Raw genomic sequence first — 21,713 nt, forward strand, 5'->3', positions numbered from 1 at the left:
AAAGTATAGTATTCATCTTATTCCTTTCAATCCAATCAGTATGTAATTCTTCAAACATCATCCGAGCTTCTTCTATGAACATTGTCTCTTCACCTGTATCATTATCACACATATTATCAGTAATGGAGGAATTCAAACAAACTGACCTTTGGGAGATGTTGCGTCCAGGTGTGACAACACCTGCGGCAACACCTAAAGGATTGACTTGAAACTTCTTCTTGCTTTCTAGTAAGGCAGATAAGGCAGTATGACTCTTCATCTTCTTGTTCTTCTTCTTTAGACTCTTCATCACTCAAAGACGTGTTCATCCCTTCCCTAAGCGTGTTGGCACACTCATTTGCATAGTGTCCAAAGCCTTGACACGCATGACATTTAACCGTGTCCAACTTCTTTGAGACAAACTTCTTCTTTCCTTCCAACATCATCCGAGGCTTAGGAGTATCAGCAAGTTTCTTTGGTGATTGTTCTGGTCCAGTAATCCTTAAGGGTTTGTTGGAGAACATTGGAGCCTTGAGTTTATGATCTGTCTTCCTTGACTCTTTCATCTTCTTTAGATAATCATTGAATTTCTTAGTCATGAGAGAGATCGAATCATCTTCTAAATCAGATTGATGAAATTCTTGATGAAATTGAACATATTCCTCATATGAAGGCTTTGAAGCTTGAAGAGCTATTGATTTTCCTTTATCCTTATCTTGTTCTGTATTGTTCATCTCAAAAACTTGAAGGAAGCTAATCAGTTCAGTCATCTTCATCTTTGAAGTGTCATTTACTTCTTCAAGCGCCCAAATATTCCCATTGAATCTTTTAGGCAAGGATCGAAGAACCTTGTTCACCATAGCCTCACTAGCAATAGGTCATCCAAGAGCATGTGCCTCTGTAGCTATCTCCCTAAGTTTCTTATCATACTCAGCAATAGTCTCATTCTCATCCATCCTAATTCTCTCAAATTTTGTGTTTAACAATCTCAATCTTGTTCTTCTCACACTATCCGTTCCTTCACAGTGTTCTTGAAGAGCATCCCATGCATCCTTAGCAATAGTGCAGTCAGATATGATCTCATACATCCTCATATCTACAGTTGCAAGGATTACATTGAGTGCCTTAGCATTGTAGTTTGAGCTTTGCGTTTCCTCGGCAGTCCAATTTTCTTCTTTCTTGATGATATAGTCTCCATCTTCATCTCGCGTCTTTGGAGGAGTCCAACCAGTCAAAATGTTTTGCCAAGCACGAACATCCATAGCTTTAATAGTATATCACATCCTATTTTTCCATAGTGCGTAATTCGTGCCATCAAGAACTGGGGGTTTCAAAAACGAGTTCGCAACAGACGATGAGTCCATCTTATTCCCTGTAATAAAATAAACAACCAAGATCAGTTCTTAGTGTATCAAGAATATGGCTCTGATGCCACTTGTTAGGAAACAATGGTTGCACATAAACAGTTTGAGGTATTGTCACAAGTTGTTGACAACACCTACAATAACACCTTGAGTAATTTGCAGCGGAATATAATTTAAGCATGAATAAAATAAAAAAGCAACCAAATAAATAGACTCAAATGATTTAAGCAAGAGTATAAAATACTCTTGCAGCGCCTCAGGGCAAAACTTTACTAGAAAACTTTCAAAGAGTTTTACAAACCCTAAAACTAGTGATTATTGTAAAAATTAATTTCTCAACACAAGTGAGAAAACAAACAATAAAATCTCTCCTAAAAATATTCTATAAGAAATAGATTAACGAAAAACGAAATAAGGAGAAGGAAATCTTTGTTGCCAAAACTCGTGTTCATCACACTTTTCGATTATTGATCTTCAAGTGTTCTTTAATGCTTCAAGGCAACACACGACCGGTACAAGCTTTTCCCAAAGATCTTCATAATTCTCTCAAGTACGTATGTGAAGTTCTTTGAGTAAATCTCACGATCTCTCTATCTATTCTTTTTTTTCCTTGTGCACGCCTATCTCCATATATAGACCAAGAATCCTTTTTTAGAATGTTTCCTTGTAGGCGTAGGATTCCTTTTATTTGATCATATCATATCTACACAAATAAAGAAATATATATATTAGATATGATATGATATATATTCTAATCAGCTTATCAATATCACAAATAAGAAATAAATCACTTAAATAAAGATTACTTTATGTCCAAGAAAGGCAAAAGATATTAAATAAAATCTTTTTCAAAATCGGATGATTTTAAGGAATAAAATATTTCTTTCAACATTATTTATGTTGCACTTTTAAATACTTTTATTAAATGAAGAATTTTTATTTTCCACAAATTTTGCCGCAAATATTTGAAGTATGAATGTTTGAGTAACGTTCCAATTGAGTTTTGGGACGTTACAGTATATGTTCCGCAATATGTGTGGTTAATATCTGAAAGATGGAAATCCCACCAATGAATGGGCAATGGGTGACATGAATTAACCGATCCTACATCGGAATGAGAGGTACAAAATATTTGATATGTACTACTCATATCACGAAGGTGCATCTTATTTCTATGAGTTCATCACATAAGAAATCCAAACTTAAGTGTGCTTTTTGGGACAATTATAGGATGATGACCTCCTGAGAAGTTTCTCAAGGTTCGTGTGAGTGAAGATATAAGCAAGCTGAAAAGACTCGTTTTGATACAGTGATGACAGTCTTCGAATCTGAGATGTTACAATAATTGTGATGTAAATCTTACAAAACAAGTTATGTAAATCTAAAAGACTAAGCATGGTAATTGTGAATAACTTTTATCTATTAATCAGAATTTTTTCAACATACGTGCTTAATTAATTTGAAAGTTTCATTATAGTGTGTTGATAATTTTTTTTGTCGGGTTTTAAAAAAATTGTTTTTGCCACGTTGTAAGTTTTTTAGAATCTTGTATTAAAGTATATACGGAATACAATATCTAATCTGTAATTTATAAAAATAGTTTTTTTAGAATAGAAGTATGCTAATAAATTTTATTTCAAACATTTGTCGTATAAATCACTAAAATATCTTTTAAGTTAAAATTAATAATCAATATGTTGGGTTTTGAAATACAAGCAATCTTGATTCTGATGATAACAAAACTTATTATTGTATTTCTAACATATTTCATCAAGTATTGTAGTTAGTAGATCAAAGTTAGAAGTTTTGAGCTGGTCGTTCTGCGAACAGCCTGCTTTTTTTATTCCTTCCGAAAAGCGAGTGTGAAATGCCTTGTGTAATTTCTTTGTGGCTATACACTTAACACCATACCCTTGAGATTTTCAAAAAAGCTTGATTGAGCTTGTAAATTCACTCCTTTAAATAAGTAAACAAACTCAAATTTATTCAAGCTGGAATTCTGGAGTAGTTGAGTGTTTCAAACATAACTCATAGCTCGTTGATCCAAACGACTTGAGGCCAAAACGGTTGAAAAGCTTACGTAAATATCTACAAGTCATATTTCAGACTAGATCAATTAGTTCGGATGTTATCTAAGCGAAAAGTTGGTCGAAACATCGAGCTGGATGCATTCGTTACTGTACCAGATCAAACATGACTAGTTATGTTGTTTTGGCTATGTCTTACAGCTCGCTTATCCAAACGAAACGATTTGATATGCTTACGAAGCTAAGAGAATGATCTACAAATCATCTTCAACGAGCTTAGTCTGAATAGGAGTGTAAGAAGCTGAAAAAGCACGATGAAATGTCGAGTTTTGCACTGAAATTGTACCGAACAGAATTTCTGGAGCAGCTAAGTATTTCAAGTATATCTTTCTCATACAATCTTGAAATTGAGCGATTTTTTATTTTGTGGAAAGCCAAGACAAAGGACTACAACTTTTATGTTTATCGCTATGCCTAAAAATCAATGAATCAAGAGTTATAATCATGTGAAGAAATTAGATCAAACATGTCTAGACCAGATCAAATGAACAAGACCAGATCAAAATTGGTCTATACTAGATCAATTGGATCAGACCAGATAAAAGTTTTACCAACCAGATAAAATTCGTACCAGATCATATGGTAGAATGGCGACGGACGGTGGCGCCATCGCGGCAATTGCATAAGCGGCCTCAATACGTGAGCCATTCTGGGCAAATCTCTAATTACTCGATCTTTAAATTTTGGATGGTACACAATTATTATGGGTTTAATTGAAAGGCCTAATTACATTTTTGGGCCTTTTTCTCCAAACAGGAGCTCTATAATTCAGACCATAGTTTGTAATTAAATTTATGATTAATTACGTCCACCTCCCTTGAGGTTTTTTAGTATTACAAAAAAAATACAATTAAATTTACAAATTACGACTACCTCCTTTCAAGTTTCAACTTTGTAGGGGTGTAAAAAATATTTTAAAAATGATAAATTTATATTATATCCTCAAAAAAAATTCAAAAAATAATATTAAAAATGAAAAGTTTAAATTTTTGTTAACCTATTATTTGATTTTTTCTATTAATAATAATTAATTGTAAAATTATGAAAATAAGATTGAAAATAGTCAAAATTACTAGGTATATTTGATTTTTTTACATATGTAATATTTTAATTTGAATAAATAAAACTGTAACTGTTTTTTAAAATTTTTTAATTATATGTATAATTTAATAGATATTAGTGTAACACAAATAAAATCAACTAAAAGACATTCAAATTTGATCATAATTTGAAATTTGTCAATTATTAAAGAAAAAATATTTAATCTAAATAATTTTTTGACACCATCTAAATAATTATTAAAACTTCAAAAAAATTAATTATGAAAAACATTAAAAATTAACATAGGTCAAGTTGTAATAATTTATGTTAATAAAAGGGTAATTTAGAATGTTATATAGATTTTTTATCAATAAAATAATTTTTTATTAAATTATTTAATGGAGGGGCGCAATATGTAAGATAAACAAAAATATTAAGGGAGTAATTGTTATTTTAAAATTCACTTTGGACCCTTAAATTTAATTATTGAGATCCCGAACTCAAATATAAATTCTAAATGTGGAAGACTGATGGCTCATTTGTTTAAAAATTAGGAATTTTTTCGATAATTATTTTAAAAACGTTTTTAATCTTTTAATAAACAAAAAACTTTTGGTCAAAAAAAAATTAAACGAAAACTTAAAATTATGTATTTGGATTATATTTTTAAAAACATTTCATGGACTTTCTTTTATAAAAAAATTATCCAAGTCTGAACTTTACAAAATAATTTAGATTTATTTTTTGACATTTTAAAATTAAAAAGAAACCGGGGTCAAACGGAAATAAATATCAAACAAGAGAAAAATGATTATTCTATGGTCAAACAACGCACTATGAAATAATCAATTCAATTGATGTTTTTTTATGTTAATTAATCGAATTTTGTGTCGTATGTGATGCATGAAATTAAATAATGTAATTACAATTTACCAGTATATATCTATCATATCTGATTTTTACGTGCTCGAGTAATTTAGTTATTCAAATAAAATAATATTTTTAAACCATGTGAGATAATAAAAAAAAGATATGAGTTTAAAATAGCAGATTCCTTAGCTGCAGCTCGGATTTTCCAAACTGATCAATTTATTCGAAGCCCACAATTTATTTTTAATTTCAAAAATCATATTTTAATCTCATTTAATCTCTTGATCACGTGCTACGTAACCCCTTAAGTATTTTTACCATTTTATTAACTTAAAACAAGGTACGAGTTATTATAATTATGTCACATCACAAACAATGCCACATTTTTTTCCAACATAATATATTCGTTTGCCAATAAATGAAAATTAACTAAAGTTTTTCTAGTGTAACTAATTACAAGTGTTAGACAATGAAACAAAACATTTGTTTTCAACATAATATATTCTTTTCCGAGATTGATGTATTGGCTAGGGCTTCACTAATTCAGGCTTGATTGTGATTTTTTCGATCTTTTCCTTTTGTGTTTTACTTCAAACGGAAATAAATATAAAAAAAAGAGGATAAGAAATACAGTTTACTTGGGCTATATATATAAGCACTTCATTTCGAACTTTTTATTAGCGCGATTTCCTTCCGTCCCCTGTTTTCAGTTGCAGCAGAGAAGCAGAGACTCGACTTTCGAGAGCTTTACGAAGTGCTTCTCTACTCCCAAGGAAGAGTAATTTTCTTTTCTAATTAATGTTTGAGAGTTGTGTTGATTGAAAATATGACACGTTTCGAGTAGTTTTCTTATGATTTTGTCGTGTTTGTTTCCTTTTGTTTGCTAGTTTTTGTCTTAAATTTGATGACCTAATTTGAATTCTGAGATTTAAATTGCTTGAATTTTTGAGTATTTGTGTGTTTGTTTAGAAAAATGTGACTGAAGTAACATGATATTCTGAAATTACTGTTTGTTATAATGTTGGCTGACAATGACCTAGATATCGTGAGATTAAAAATATGGCTGATTAGTGTTTTGGATTGTTAATTACAAGTTTCTTTGTGAGATTTAAATTGCTTGAATTTCTGAGCATTTTTGTTTGGAAAAATGTGACTCATCAGTATGTTGATTCTGAAATTACCGTTTGTTATACTGTTGGCTGACGATGAGATTCAAATTATGGTTGATTAGTGTTTTGGATTGTTAATTCCAAGTTTCTTTGTTTTTGTTTTGAAAAGTATGACTAATATGTAATAGGTTGAATCTGAAATTAAGCATTTCCGTTTGTGTGTTAGATTGTTATCTTAAATACGAATTACTTTTGTTGTTAGATGGATCAAGAACAGAGGTACCTCGTACGCTTGATATCGGTGGAACCATCGAATTTACCGGTAATTAAACAAGGATCAGTAGTTGATGTCATCTGCCACACTTCATGTGATTTGGAGACAAAGAAGATGGCTTTCACCATGTGTGTTGGACATCCAAAATTGAACTACGTTTCAATGGAAATTCCACCAGAACTACAGATCAAGAAGGAACCATTCCTGTCCACAAAAGTGCCTATGTGGTGGTTGCCCTTGGTAGGAGGAGTTTGCCTTGCTACCAGCTTGTGCCCGGAAAAAGTTAAATCAGCTATGGACACCATAGTGGAAGTTGCAAAAGGATTGAATGAGCTTCGGAAGTCACTGAAATGACAACACAAATCAGATTGAATTGACATTGTTTCTACACTAGACAGGTTCAATGAAATTCTTTTGTTAGTCTTTTACCAAATAACCTATCCTAGTGCTTCTCTGGTAAGCTTAGTCATGGTCAGTACCATGTTTCTTGAGCTAAAGCCATTAGATCGATGGCTGGTGGTCCATTTTTATAACATTGAAAAAATGGTTTGTCAGTTTGTGTATCCATCTAGAATCTACTTATAATCGGAATGAGTTTCTAACAAACAAAATCTATATCGCGAATATATATTCAAAATGGAATTATTTCTCGATTCCTATTTAGGGTGAATGAGAAACTTATTAATGTTCATGAAGGAAAACGACGGAAAGAGGCACCGCACCCATGCACACCTCCACTTGGCCGTGTGAGGAGACGCGAATTCACACAGCCAAATGGGAAAGATGCGAGCTAAATTTTCATATTTTCATGGAATTGTTAACCTTTTCGTTTCAAGTTTTATCAATAAGTATCGATAGAACACCCCACCCCCACGCTATTTGCCACACCATTTTTACAAGATATAAACATTTTAAAGAGAAAGAGTCAACTCTTGTCTCGACTATCTATCATAGCCATTTTTTTTGTTCACCTAGCGTTACTTTCATCAACACATAATAAGTCATTTATGTTGTTAAGATACCTTGGCACATAGTTAGGGGTTACTTAAAGGCAGGCTCTATATGTGAGGGGAGTGATTTATATGCAGATTAATGTTCAAAAGCGTATGCTTCTACACATCCTCAAGTTAGAAGGCATAGAAGCTGAAGTTCTTGAGCTTTTTCTTGATCCTATTTGTTTTTAAGTTTGCCGAGGATCTTTGGTGTATGGAGTCGAGGTATGTGAGAAAGAAAGCATCAGCATTACAACTCAACAGTGAATTTGATGACAAAGCCCATCGTACACTTGAATATCTCTGTAGAGTGGTCGTCTTAGGTACTTCAAACCTGGTTGTCTTAGGTACTTCGGGCCGTCATGGAAATTTTACGAATTCAACTTGTCTTTCTCTACTTTCATGGTTTAATGTGTGCAAGATGAATTATGTTTCATCCGTTGGTAACATCATCAATTGGATAACTTCCCTTTGCCTTAATCAGGCCAGTCCATGGCTGATTCTGACTAAGGTACAGAAGGGAAAGCCGCATTGGCAAGTCATGGTACAGACAAGATATTTCATAGTATTTGAATGCTAATGTTGAGATAGTCCTATACTGTGGCCCTCTTCATGCCAACATTTTAGAAAAACTGCATGGTATGGCTTGCATGTGAAATGTAAAAAGTATTCGAAAGATATCAAATCTTATCCAGTAGCTAGCAACAATGTTTGTCGACTGTTGTACCGGTATTCTGCAGATTAGCTGGTAACAGTGCACCCTGTGTATGGCCAAGCTTTGGCACAAAATGACTGTATACAAGAGCTTATGAATCATCATTTTCCAACATAATAATCAGTTATTTTCTTGTTTCCTCTTTCAGGAGTTTGGCCGAATGAATAGTAGCTGAATCTCGCGACAGTCGTTATCTCTAGAAAAGGATTTATCATGTCTATAATAGAAGGAACAGACCTGCAAAGTACTTTTGTGGCCAGAAGCCATGACTTTGCTTACTTCTCCTTGTAGTTTGGTTTCTTTGAATATTTGAGTGCACTCGATATCGGAACGATATCTTGAACTTTGGTGATACATCCATTGATTCATACTTTTTTGCATGGAAAGCAAATGAATCCCATGTGAACTACGTTGCATTTTGATACAATGACACAGTTTATTATGTTAATTTCTCAGTTTTAAACACACAGGGCTCATTTTGGACGAGTAAAACCATTTTTCTAAGTGTTTTTTCATAAAAATTTTATAAAAAATTTTAAAATTTATTTTCTGAATAAATATATGTCTGAATAACTATTTTATAACTTGGTTTTAGAGTTGATAGATGTTAATTATTTTATAGTTAGAACTTAGAACTAATTAAGAAGATATTCTCACAAGAATTCTATAAAAATCTTTTTAACTTTCATTTAACTTGCAGTTTTTTTATTCTAATTTTTTTTAAAAAAAATTCTCTCAATTTGATTTTTTGTAAACAAACTATATTTGAAAATATTTTTCAAATAAATTTTCAAAGACACTATTTAAACATATATTTTAAATTTGTTCACTTATGAAATAGTAAAACAGTTTTTAAAGTATTTGTTGATTAGGGTTCGTTGATATTATCTTCATTTTTGTTTTTGAAAAAAATATATGTCCCATTTTTTGTGAATTCAGTTATTTTGATTATTTTGGTTGCTTCAATTTATTATTATTATTATTATTTAATAAAACAAGAAGAGGTCATAGAAACCATATTTGGTATTTTTGTGTGATTTTGTCTAATATATCATTCATATCAATAATAAAAAAAATAACTTCTTTGAATTATTGTTTAAATTTAAAGACACTTCAACCTCCAATACACATGTTCTCTATACTCAACTTCTCAACCAAATTATATCCCACTTCATGTACCGTTGTACGTGCATTTAATCACTCCTCAACTTCTCAACCAAATTATCATTCACTCCATGTACGTGCATTTCATTATATGATAATATAACATAATTATGTTACACACATAAGGCGTGTGCGTGATCGGTAGTTATTATTATTCGTTGGTGGTTTGGGCCTCGAGAGTCGTGGGGTTTGATTTAATTTATTCAAACTTGGCTCAAATAAGAAACAACGAAATGGGCCTCTAGTCTACTTTAATCTTTTCATAAAATGAACATGGTCCAGGCCTGTGTTTCCTCCTATACGGCTAAATTTCATATACATTTCTCACATTTGAAATAATTTTAAAATCATCTCCAACCTCTCAAATTATTTCAAATTTCCGTTAAAAATTGGATCAATTATTTACGTTTTTGAGTTGTTTTACTTAAGTGTCCTATTGACTTTATTTCATATATAAGTGATGTATATGATTATATACTTAATCATTTACACAAACATTCCTATGGATGTCATGATTTTTAAAAACGAATCTCTAATTTGATTTGATCAATAAAAAAATATTATTTTTTTATAATTAAAATATTAATTTTTTATATTATATATAAGATATAGTTCGTGCATTGAAATACTTAAAAACCCGAGATTTTTCTTACATATCGATTGCGATTGTTAAACAAAATAGATTATTTCATCTGGGTCCATGTTCTGGAGCCAAACAAAAGCCCATTATAAGTAGCCCAATTAGTGCTCACACGTGAGAGACTTAGAGGACGACACGTGTTCCTTTACTCCCCAACAAAAATATATACCGGATCGACCTGCCTCTCCTTCCTTTAGCGTAGTGTAGCGGGTGAAAACCAACTGTATAGAAAGAAAGAAAGACGAATGCTTGATGAAAAGGGGAAATTGGCGATAAACCAGTGGTTTTTTTGTTTATTTCGGCCATGTGGTTGAATGGACTCCTCAATCTGCTTTCACGACGGCAGCATCACAAATTTCATCAACAGTAGAACAATCGGGTTTCACCATGTTTGTCCTGCTATTAATCTCACATTCATTGCCTAATTATTGCCAATTCTTCTCATTTATTCAGAACACACCATTGTTTATATGTTTCATATGCTTTAATGAGTTATGGCTTTGATAGGATCGTCGAATTCTCGCCAAAATTTGATTATTAATTTGTTTCAGTGATACGAGGGATGATATCATCTAGTGGGGTTTGCTGATTATATTGTTTCGAAAGGAAATGTATGAACCAGAATCTTTTGAGTTCTTTTTGGGAATGTTAAGTTTCTTGAGAGACATGGAATTTGCTGAAATGCCATAATTTATGATACTTATTCCTGTCTGGGAATATATTTTGTTTTCCAATGAAAAGTGACGACTATGTGTAAGGTACTCATTGAAATGAAGTAATCTGAAGGTGTAGTTGAAAATATTGAACAAGCATACTGCCATTTGAAATACTTTAGAAGAAGGTTGTCTGGGATTTGTGAAAGGTGTGAATTTGTGGTTCTGGTGTTTGAACAGTACTTGGGTGAGAGTATAGTGTGATTACTCTTCCTCCATTTTATGTTCAGGATTTTAATAAAGACGTGCAATAATATTATATACAAAATGAAATGATAACAAGAAAGTTCATCCACACTTCCCTGGAAAAGCCATGTAACTTACATTATTCTGCAATCAGAGCTTGATTTCCTTAAATAATAATCTAAACCATAAATTTTTATGCAATGCCAATTGATTATGGTAAAAAAAAATCCATAACTAAGCAATGTAGTTAAATATATTTAACGTAGAAACCTAACTATCGTCAACAACATTAAAATAATAATCCACTTCAGCTCCCGAAATTTTCAGAAATCCCATCAAACTTACTCAATTCTAATGATGATTAAGTTTCCTCTGGTTTTATATTACAAGTAGTTACCTAATTGATCCTTGAAAATGCTAAATTAGACTTTCTTTGGTGCCATTGATAACTATGAAAGGACTTGATGGGACACAAGGTCCACTTTATGTCGGAACCGGATGCATATTCAGGAGGCGAGCCCTTTATGGATATGGTGCTCCTAGGACGGCCAAACAATCTGGTAAGACATGCAACTGTTGGCGAAAATGGTGTTGCTGTTGCTATGAATCTAAAAGGAAGAATAAGAAATGGAAAAAATTAAAGAATGATAATAAGAAGAAAACCCATAGCATGGAAGATTCAACTCAAATGGATGCTGCTAAAAATCTTGAGGAAGGAGTAGAAGGTGAGAAAATATACGTAAAATGTCGAACGGATAGAATTAGAGCTTGTTTTTCTTCAGATTCTTGAAGATCATATCAACATCATGCCTTTTCTGTTTTCGTGGCAGAAGCTGAAAGGATAAAATTAGAGAAAAAATTTGGACAATCACCGGGTTTTGTCACATCAACACTTGTACAAGGCGGATGTGTTCCGCCAGGTGCAGCGCCTGCCTCCCTCCCTCTTGCAAGAAGCCATACATGTCATTAGTTGTGGTTATGAAGATAAAACAGAATAGAGAAAAGAGGTATAATTATCACCATGTCCACTTTAGAAAATACTGTCCTGTAAACCTTTTCTTTTCATTTATGCATACGCCAGTAAGCTTACTATTCATCTTTACCAGGTTGGTTGGATTTATGGTTCAACTACAGAAGATATTTTAACCTGTTTTAAGATGCACTGCCATGGACGGCGGTCGGTGTACTGTACTCCCAAAATATCGGCGTTCAAGGGATCATCTCCAATCAGTATATCATATCATTTACATGAGGTACTTCAAAGGGCCTTAGGATCAGTTGAAATTTTCTTCAGCAGGCATTGCCCTATTTGGTATGGATATGGATGTGACATGAAAATACTCCAAAGAATTTCGTACATAAACTCGGTTATCTATCCCTTGTCGTCACTTTTCTTGATCTCTTATTGCAACTTGCCAGCAATTTGCCTTCTTACAGGAAAATTCATTGTCTCTGAGGTATGAGACAGCTAATGAACCCTGTATCCTTTGCAATTCTTGATCTGTTCTCTTGTAGCTTTTAAATTCCTGTTCATTTTAAGCTTATTAGGCCATTTTTTTGACTCAGTTTTCTTCTACAATCTGCAGGTCAGTACCTATGGAAGTATAATCTTCACAAGCCTATTTATATTGATGGCTGCCACTAGTATCTTTGAGATTCAGTGGGGCGGCATAGGACTCAACGACTGGTGGACAAACGAGCTGTTTTGGGTGCTCGGGGGAGTTTCATCCCAGTTTTTCGCTCTAATTCAAGGTCTCGTTAAGGTTTTGAGCGGCGTAAACATGAACTTCACTGTTGTATCCGGAAGTGCATATGATGGAGAATTTTCCGAGCTCTACATCTTCAAATGGACATATTTGTTAGTTCCTCCTATGACTTTATTGATCATCAACGTCATTGGAATCATCGTTGGGATTTCAGACACTATCGTGAACGGGTACGAATCGTGGGGACCTTTTTTCGGCAGACTTTTATTTGCATTATGGGTGCATGATTGTTCATTTATATCCATTTCTCAAAGGTTGCATGGGAAAACAAGAAAAGCTTAATTCCCACCATTATTCTTGTATAGTCGATACTTCTGGCTTCTATTCTAACGTTAATGTGGGTACGTATCAACCCATTCTTGTCCACAGATGGGATCATACTAGAAGATTGTGGGTTGAATTGTGATTAGGGAGATGAAGATTAAAATTTTAAGTGGCTACACAAAAACATTGATTTGTTAAAAGATCCTACAGCCCTATAGCCAAAATTATAGGAGTTCAAAGAAGCTCTGGTGATGAGTGCAGCTGAACAGGTTCTGTGATTGCACATGCTTGTACCGAGTGTCATGTAAAGTTCTGCTATAAATATATTATTCTGTGAGTGTATTAAGATAATGTTTGGTGTCATGCATGTGATGAATGAGGTATATAAAATAATGTTTTAATAATCGGATCGGTGAACGAACTGATTTGCCTTAAAAAAAACGGTTCAATCTGTCGGATTAATTATTTTAACTGGACGGTCGAACCGAAAAATCATTTATATAATATGATATAATTAATAATATATTTTAATAAAATTTTAAAGAGAACGGGTTTAAATTTTAAGAAAAAACTACGATATAATCATATTTTACTAATATATTCTAGTTTTGTTTTTTGTTTTTAGTTTAGATAATTATATATTAATTTATAATATATTGACATGACAGTATATTCATATTAGAGTATTCAAAAAATTATTATGTTTAGTGTATAAAAATTAGTAATTTAGCATATTGACACAATTCATAACTGAGTTATAAAAAGTTATTAATCTAACGAGTATTAATTTATAGAAATTTTATTATATTATTCATATTGCCTCTGTGCTTATGCACGAGTAAAATTTATTTTATTGTACGAACTATTAATCATAAAATAGTAAATTGATACATAAATTATTCTAAGTGACTTAATTGTTACATGATACACATAAACAATCAATTTATCTTTTAATAAAATTGTTTTTAAGTCGATTTATTTTCATTAAATTCAACTGAGTTATTTTCAAAGTTGTTTTATTGTTTAAAAAATTAAGAATAAATTATCTTTATTTAAAAATATTAAACTAAATTTTATTATAAATATGACAAAAATGATATATACCACGGATAAACCTTTACTTGTGATTAAGGGTGCAAATGAATCGAATCGAGCCGAATAATGGTAAAATTTTAAGGCTCGAATTTGGCTCGATAAGAGTATATTCGAGCTCGATTCGAAGTTCGATAATTTCAAATATTTTGGCTTGAGCTCGGCTCGAAATGAAGTTCGAGTTCGAGTTCGGCTCGAAATATTCGAACTTATTCATGAATTATTCGGATATTATGGTTCGAAAAGCTCGAAATGTTCGAAAAAAGTTCGAAATGTATATATATTTATTATATAATTATATTATATTAATTAAATATTTTGAATCGCGAACTATTTGCGAACTATCGAACAGTATAACTTCGGCTCGAGCTCGGCTCGGAAAAAGTTCGAACATGTTCGAATTCGGCTCGAGTTTAATAAGCTCGAATACGAATCAAATATTTATCGAGCAGACACGTAAAGCTCACGAACAAGTTTAGTTCGTTTGTACCCCTACTTGTGATACTATCTTACAAAAGACATCTCTAATTTCTTTATTCATTATCTTACTCAATTTTTTTTCGTTTACGTTGTTTTTATTTACAATATTACAAGTGGATCGTATATACGTGTCCCGATCTTTGATATAGTATAAATATAATATAAATATATAAACACACACAAAGAGACAAAATAAGAAAAACAAAAAATAAATCATGTATTTAAAATAGATATATTGTGGAAGAGTCACATAAATTTATATTCGTGATATTACTCGATTTGGTTCATACATGTGGTGAAAAGTTTTGATATTAAATGCAATAATTCACTTGAATCAGCATATATTACACAAAAATTTTCTTAGCACAAAACAAAAGATACTTTTGCAAGTGAATAATAATATTTTATAATGAAAACTAGGCTACGTATTTCATACATATGAAAAAATAAGTTAAAAAAGTGTTTGAGAATATAAAATTTTAGAAATCAATTTCTCATTTTATTATATTCAACGAAAATTTCAATTGAATAAAATAATTGTATAGACAGTTAATAATACAAATTTAATATGGGTAAATCAGTAAAAGGATATGATAAATAACATTAAATATCAAAACTAGACTATATCTTTGGGACGGATGAAAAAAAAATAGTTTAAATGAGTGGGACAATAAAATATAAAACAATATGTTTTCTTACAATCTGTGTCATAAAATTGATCTCTTGCTAAATTTGCTTTTTCTTTCCGTGCTTCTTTCTTTTGAAATCCCAAAAATTTTCTTTTTGGTTGATTGATATTATAACAAAAAACTTTTTTAGTTCTTAATAAAAAGTTACAATTTACCTTTTAAAAAAAAATTGATCCATAAAACGACGTTGAGTCATGATTTGATACCATTATCCTAAGTTTAACACTCGGGTGAAAAATGGGAAAGAAACGAGGAAGGCAAAAATGTAAATTTCCAATTTGAAATCCGGTTGTTATAACAAATGCGACTTATTTGGTGGCTTTTTCTTAACCGCAACACGACAATAATAGAGAAGACAACTGAGTCCTGTTTTTTGGGCTTTCCCCCCTCCTCTTTGGACATCTTAATTTGGGCGCTGTTCCACTTGAGTGAGATCAAGGACAACGAACTGGAGTTGTAGCAGCAATTTAGTGTATTTACTAAGGAAACATATATTCTTAGGAAAAATTACCGATGGATTTCAAGCTATTCTTCACCTTGGGTCCACTAGATATTCCACTGTTGCATACAGATGATATATTAGTAATTACATGTACAGAAGAATGTACATTTTCAATGAGATATATAGTATGAAGCAATTAAGCGTTGGCTACTGGCTATCGTGAACTGATGAAGTTCTGATGCTTGCAATGTTCAACCAGGTGGGAAGAAGCTGTTGACACCACAGCCACGTCTGAGGACTGGGTTTTTCTCCATTGTTGAAGACTCCATGTTAAGCCCAAGCACCATCAAGGAGGCATGCTACGATACATGGATGCTATAGATGACTCTACACCAGTCATCACATCTGGTAAGTTTTCTTGAATCTAAGTTTTTTTTAACGAATCTCCGAGTAAATGTATGAAGTACGTATTATTAGTTATTACATGCTCTCTACATGTTGTATGCGTTTACAGTGCATGATGAACAACTAGTTGATGACATACCGGTTGAGAAACTGTTGGTTCACGACATCCCTGTCGAACTCCAAGCCAAGTAATTTTTACAAACACATCAATTCCCAAGCCTCAAGGTAAGTTTTTAGAACTTGTACAGTTTCCTCATTGTCATATTTTACAGTGTCCTTGTTTCTTATCATGACACGCTCATCAAAGTAATTAATAACTCGTACAGGAATTTACTGGGACAAGTTATCTCCAGAAAAGCTTGGTCAAATAAGAATACTTAGAGAACTGAAGAGTAAAATCGAGCGAGAATCAGGGCAGAAGCTTCCTTGTGGCCCCTCGGAAAAATTACCCCCGACAGCTCGAAGGAGACGTTGAATCGTTTAACTCTATAAATTGTTTCAGCTCATGTAACAAACTTTTTTTAATTCACTTGGGTCAATTAAGTTTTTGCTAGCTCCAAAGAATTATGTATTTGTATCAGTACATAGCAAAATAACACAACACAAGATTCAAATTTTGAATGTCAGTCGTCACTCTCGTCAGGCTAATTCTGTGTACTTAACAGCTGCTGAGTATTGTCGTCAAAAGAGAAAGAAGATCGCGGGCGCAAGACTTGAATTGGTCATAATCGTCATGCATATACAACTTTCTCCATTTTATTCAGAGAATCATGTCATTCTAGCGTGTTACTCTTTCTATAGGTGTAAGCAACTGAGGCATTGACATCCCTACAGAAACAATTATCTCTGGAAAAAATAAAAGAAATAATAAATCAATAAAACACCAAGCATAAAGAGCATCAAGGAATATATTTGATAATCTGATTTAAATGGTTAAAAGGCATATGAAGACAAGGACAAAATTAAAAGAAAGACCAACCTATGCCTTCTCTGACAGACAAATTTGGTCTGATAATCTCCTTGGAGTTAACAAGAAATATGTCTCCTATATATAAATGATTAGTTGGCACATAAACGGAACATAATTCTTCATCTCCATCATCTCTCTGCAATTAAACAACAAGATGAATGATTAACGACAAGCGAAGGCAGATATATGTAAACACTGCTACTCGTCAGGGCAAGACCTGCCAAAATACCAAAAAGTGGCTTCTTTATCAAAATCTTATGATGACAACTTCTTCTAGTTTAAACTTTAAAATTCAGGACAACACCTTTCCAGTACTTTCAATGGTGTAAGAAATGGCACACCCCAACTGAATTTGATCCCCAAGTGGAAAACAACTAATCATCCCACACAAGATGAAGAGACAGTTTTCTATGTGATTTTGGAATCCAACTTCGAGGCGAATAACGATACAAGAGCTAAGAACCTGAAGAACAACGCATGAAGTAATGAATCCCATAGCATATTCTCCAACACGAGGATGACGGACGATGGCAACCTCCTTGAACGCGGTTGTATTCTGGTCTAAAAGAGAACAAATGATGTTTTATCAGTATTCAAGAATGTATGAAGATGGCTGGATACTTGTGTAACTCTATAATGCAAGAAAAAATCCAGCAGAAAATCAGGGTGACTAAAACAATGTTTATAAGATAACTTTGGAACTTATTTTGTGACCAAAAACTAAAATAGACACATCCAAAATAGTAAATCTGCTTTGTAAAACAACTATGGACTTATGTTCCTATGGCTTGTATAGTTACCTGGAGATATAGAAGAGCTAATCTGCTTGGATGCTGAATACAAATGTTTTACAAATGACATTTGTTTTATAAACCATTCCCCTATCAAGAAAACTGTAGCACCCAACCACGATGAAGCAAATACACCAACAAAGAAAATAAAGATTAACGACGTGAGGAATCCAAGGCCTGCACCGAACATAAAGCGAGAATCAGGAAAATAAATTCACAATTAATGAAAAATGCAGCCATTTAGTGTAACTGCATTTTTCCAGCCTTACTACGAGAATGCCGAATCTCATAATCTATTACTATTTTCCTGATTCTCGCTTTATGTAAATTCACAATTAATGAAAAATGCAGCCATTTAATGTAACTGCATTTTTCCAGCCTTACTACGAGAATGCCGAATCTCATAATCTATTACTATTACTACTATAAAAGTATGAATGGTGGGCAAAATTTTTTTATTGTGTATTTACTATATTATTGTCCCAAAACTATGAATTATGTGTATTAATTGTATGGGAATTGTGTGGAAAATTGATGTAAAAATTAGGATCAAATTTGGGATATTAAAATAATGGAGAATCAAGAGAAACCATTTTAAAGTTTAGACTTCTTCAAAAATAAAAATCTATTCTATTATTACTACAAAAGTATGAATGGTGGGCAATTTTTTTTATTGTGTATTTACTATATTGCCCCAAAACTATTAATTATGTGTATTAATTGCATGGGAATTGTGTGAAAAATTGATGTAAAAATTAGGATCAAATTTGGGATATTAAAATAGTGGAGAATCAAGAGACACCATTTTAAAGTTTAGACTTCTTCAAAAATAAAAATCTATTCTATTACTACTATAAAAGTATGAATGGTGGGTAAGGTTTTTTATTGTGTATTTACTATATTGCCCCAAAACTATGAATTATGTGTATTAATTGCATGGGCATTGTGTGGAAAATTAATGTAAAAATTAGGATCAAATTTGGGATATTAAAATAATGGAGAATCAAGAGACACCATTTTAAAGTTTAGACTTCTTCAAAAATAAAAATCTATTCTATTATTACTACAAAAGTATGAATGGTGGGTAAAGTTTTTTTATTGTGTATTTTACTATATTGCCCCAAAACTATGAATTATGTGTATTAATTACATGGAAATTGTGTGAAAAATTGATGTAAAAATTAGAGTAAAATTTGAGATATTAAAATAGTGGAGAATCAAGAGACACCATTTCAAAGTTTAGACTTCTTCAAAAATAAAAAAAACTATTCTATTACTACTATAAAAGTATGAATGGTGGGTAAAGTTTTTTAGTGTGTATTTACCATATTGCCCCAAAACTATGAATTATGTGTATTAATTGCATGGGCATTGTGTGGAAAGTTGATGTAAAAATTAGGGTCAAATTTGGGATATTAAAATAATGGAAAATCAATGTGTTGCTTATTCATTAAAGTGGTGCATGTATTTTTTTGAATCATTGAATACAACATTATATTTTAATTTATTTTCATCATATTCCTAAAGTTATTATAAAGAAAACATGAGAAAAAAATTATTTTTGAATTTTCTAAAAGAATCAATTCTTATTTTAATACCAAGAGACACAATTTTAAAGTTTAGACTTCTTCAAAAATAAAAATCTATCTATTACTACTATAAAAGTATGAATAGTGGACAAAGTTTTTTTATTGTGTATTTACTATATTGCTCCAAAACTATGAATTATGTGTATTAATTGCATGTTACTAGTATAAAAGTATGAATGATGGACAAAGTTTTTTTATTGTGTATTATTATATTGCCCCAAAACTATGAATTATGTGTATTAATTGCATGGGCGTTGTGTGAAAAAATGGTGTAAAAATTAGGGTCAAATTTGTGTGTGTGTGTGTAGTATATATATAATATATGTATATATATTTAAATAAATGTTGTCTCCTCATATTTAAATCAATATAATCGAATAAGTTTTGAACAATACTCATTCCGTCCCAATTATATTGTCCACATTTATTTTTTGGTTGTCCCAAATATATAGTCATATACCATATATAATAGGCAAACACTTGCATGAGACTGTTTCACGGGTTATATTTCGTGTGACGGACTCTGACCCACAATCCACGTGAGATAACTGGACGCGCCCCGTGTTTTGGCCCATGTTCGATTTCAATAGAGAAGCTCACCCCTGGCTCCATCTCGAATCGAAACATCTCGATTTCGATGGATTCGAACTGAGAAGCTCGCCTTCAACATCGAAGAACGAATATTTACCGGGTGAGTGTCAAAATTTTTCTCTATTTTGACTCTAGCAGATTAGTTTTTTTCCCCCTCTTTTGATCAAGCTTGGTCGGTATGAATTTTCTTTTTGCGCTTTGGGATTGGTAGAAACTTAGTTGATAAAGCTTGGTCGGCCGCCATGATCTCCCTCCCAGGATATCTTCTTGATCGGCACCACTTTGCGGGAATCTGTACTATCAGAACCCTTCAAGTTTGCCGGAAAAACAGAATTAATGGTTTTTCAGTTATCCGGAGCGTGGGAATGCATACAAATATAAGAAAACCAGAGTCCGAAGGGATTGCCAAAGAACTGATCAGATATTGGCTTCTTTTCTTTTGAAATTTTATTAGCTTTTCATTTTTTTTTTTGTGTTGGTGAAGTGGTCAGATTGTTGATCGTAAATGTGTTTATAACTTAAGAAGGGACATCTTGGTGTGTGAGCTTGATGTATTGGTTACTGCAGTTTTAGTAAAAGTAGTAAAAATTAATATTTTTTATGTCAAATTAGCATATTTTACAAGTAATATTTTTAATGTAAAAATTAATACTTTTGACCAAAACATTAATATTTTTTTTACAAAAAATGTAATAATTTTTATGTCAAACTTGCATATATTAGAGATAATATTTTTTCACATAAAAACTAATATTATGATCATAAAATCTAATACTTTTAATATAAAAAATAATATCTTACGCTAAAAAATTAATACTTTTTATTTCAAATTATATACGTTAGAATACTTTTAACATAAAAACTAATATTTTTTACCAAAATAATAATACTTTTAACAGAAAATTTAATATTTCTTATATCAAACTTGCATACGTTAAAGTATTACTTTTCATATAGAAACTAATAATTTTATCATAAAAAATAATACCTTTCACAAAACAAGTAATACTTTTAGCGTCAAATTAACATACGTTATAAGTAATATTTTTCACATAAAAACTAATACTTTTGACAAAAAAATGTAATATAGAAGTAATTTTGATATTTGCCCTGCAGTTTGAAAGAAGGTTTATATCTTATAAAGGAGCGACTGGAAGAATAGGCTATAACGAAAAAATAAAGATAACAATTGATATAGTTGCAACTGAATTTTGTATAGGTGATGTATCCTTTTCTAGTTCAACCATATGAACATAGGGCTTTAGCACAGAGATATCAGTCATTCTTCATTCATTGTTAGGCCATGACAAAGGTAATTATATATATCTTTTGCATGTGATTACTGATTAGTATGCAAATATAGGAAATTATTATGTTATCCTTGCTATGCATAATAACTAACTGTTTTGGTGTATTAAATTGTCAGGGCAGATGTAGCAATCTTATAAGATAAAATGTGAGACTTTATCCCACATGAAAAAAATGAAAGCTTTAAAATGA

The 21,713-nt window shown here is 31.8% G+C and overlaps 1 protein-coding gene and 1 pseudogene across 1 annotated transcript; one reads left to right on the plus strand and one right to left on the minus strand.

Annotated features, from left to right (window-relative positions):
- Positions 1-11,546: 11,546 nt before the first annotated feature.
- LOC140875421 (cellulose synthase A catalytic subunit 2 [UDP-forming]-like) lies at positions 11,547-13,389 on the plus strand (annotated as a pseudogene).
- A 3,611-nt stretch (positions 13,390-17,000) lies between these two features.
- On the minus strand, positions 17,001-18,185 carry LOC140875084 (protein LIKE COV 2-like). Its single transcript, XM_073278630.1, has 4 exons — positions 18,043-18,185; positions 17,706-17,803; positions 17,252-17,378; positions 17,001-17,118 (listed from the first exon to the last, which is right to left on the minus strand). The coding sequence occupies exons 1-4, from the start codon at positions 18,101-18,103 to the stop codon at positions 17,051-17,053; spliced, it is 354 nt and encodes a 117-aa protein (XP_073134731.1). The 5' UTR covers positions 18,104-18,185; the 3' UTR covers positions 17,001-17,050.
- Between the last annotated feature and the right edge of the window lie 3,528 nt (positions 18,186-21,713).

This window comes from Henckelia pumila, chromosome 1 (genome assembly GCF_033568475.1).
Source record: "Henckelia pumila isolate YLH828 chromosome 1, ASM3356847v2, whole genome shotgun sequence".
Lineage (NCBI taxonomy): Eukaryota > Viridiplantae > Streptophyta > Magnoliopsida > Lamiales > Gesneriaceae > Henckelia > Henckelia pumila.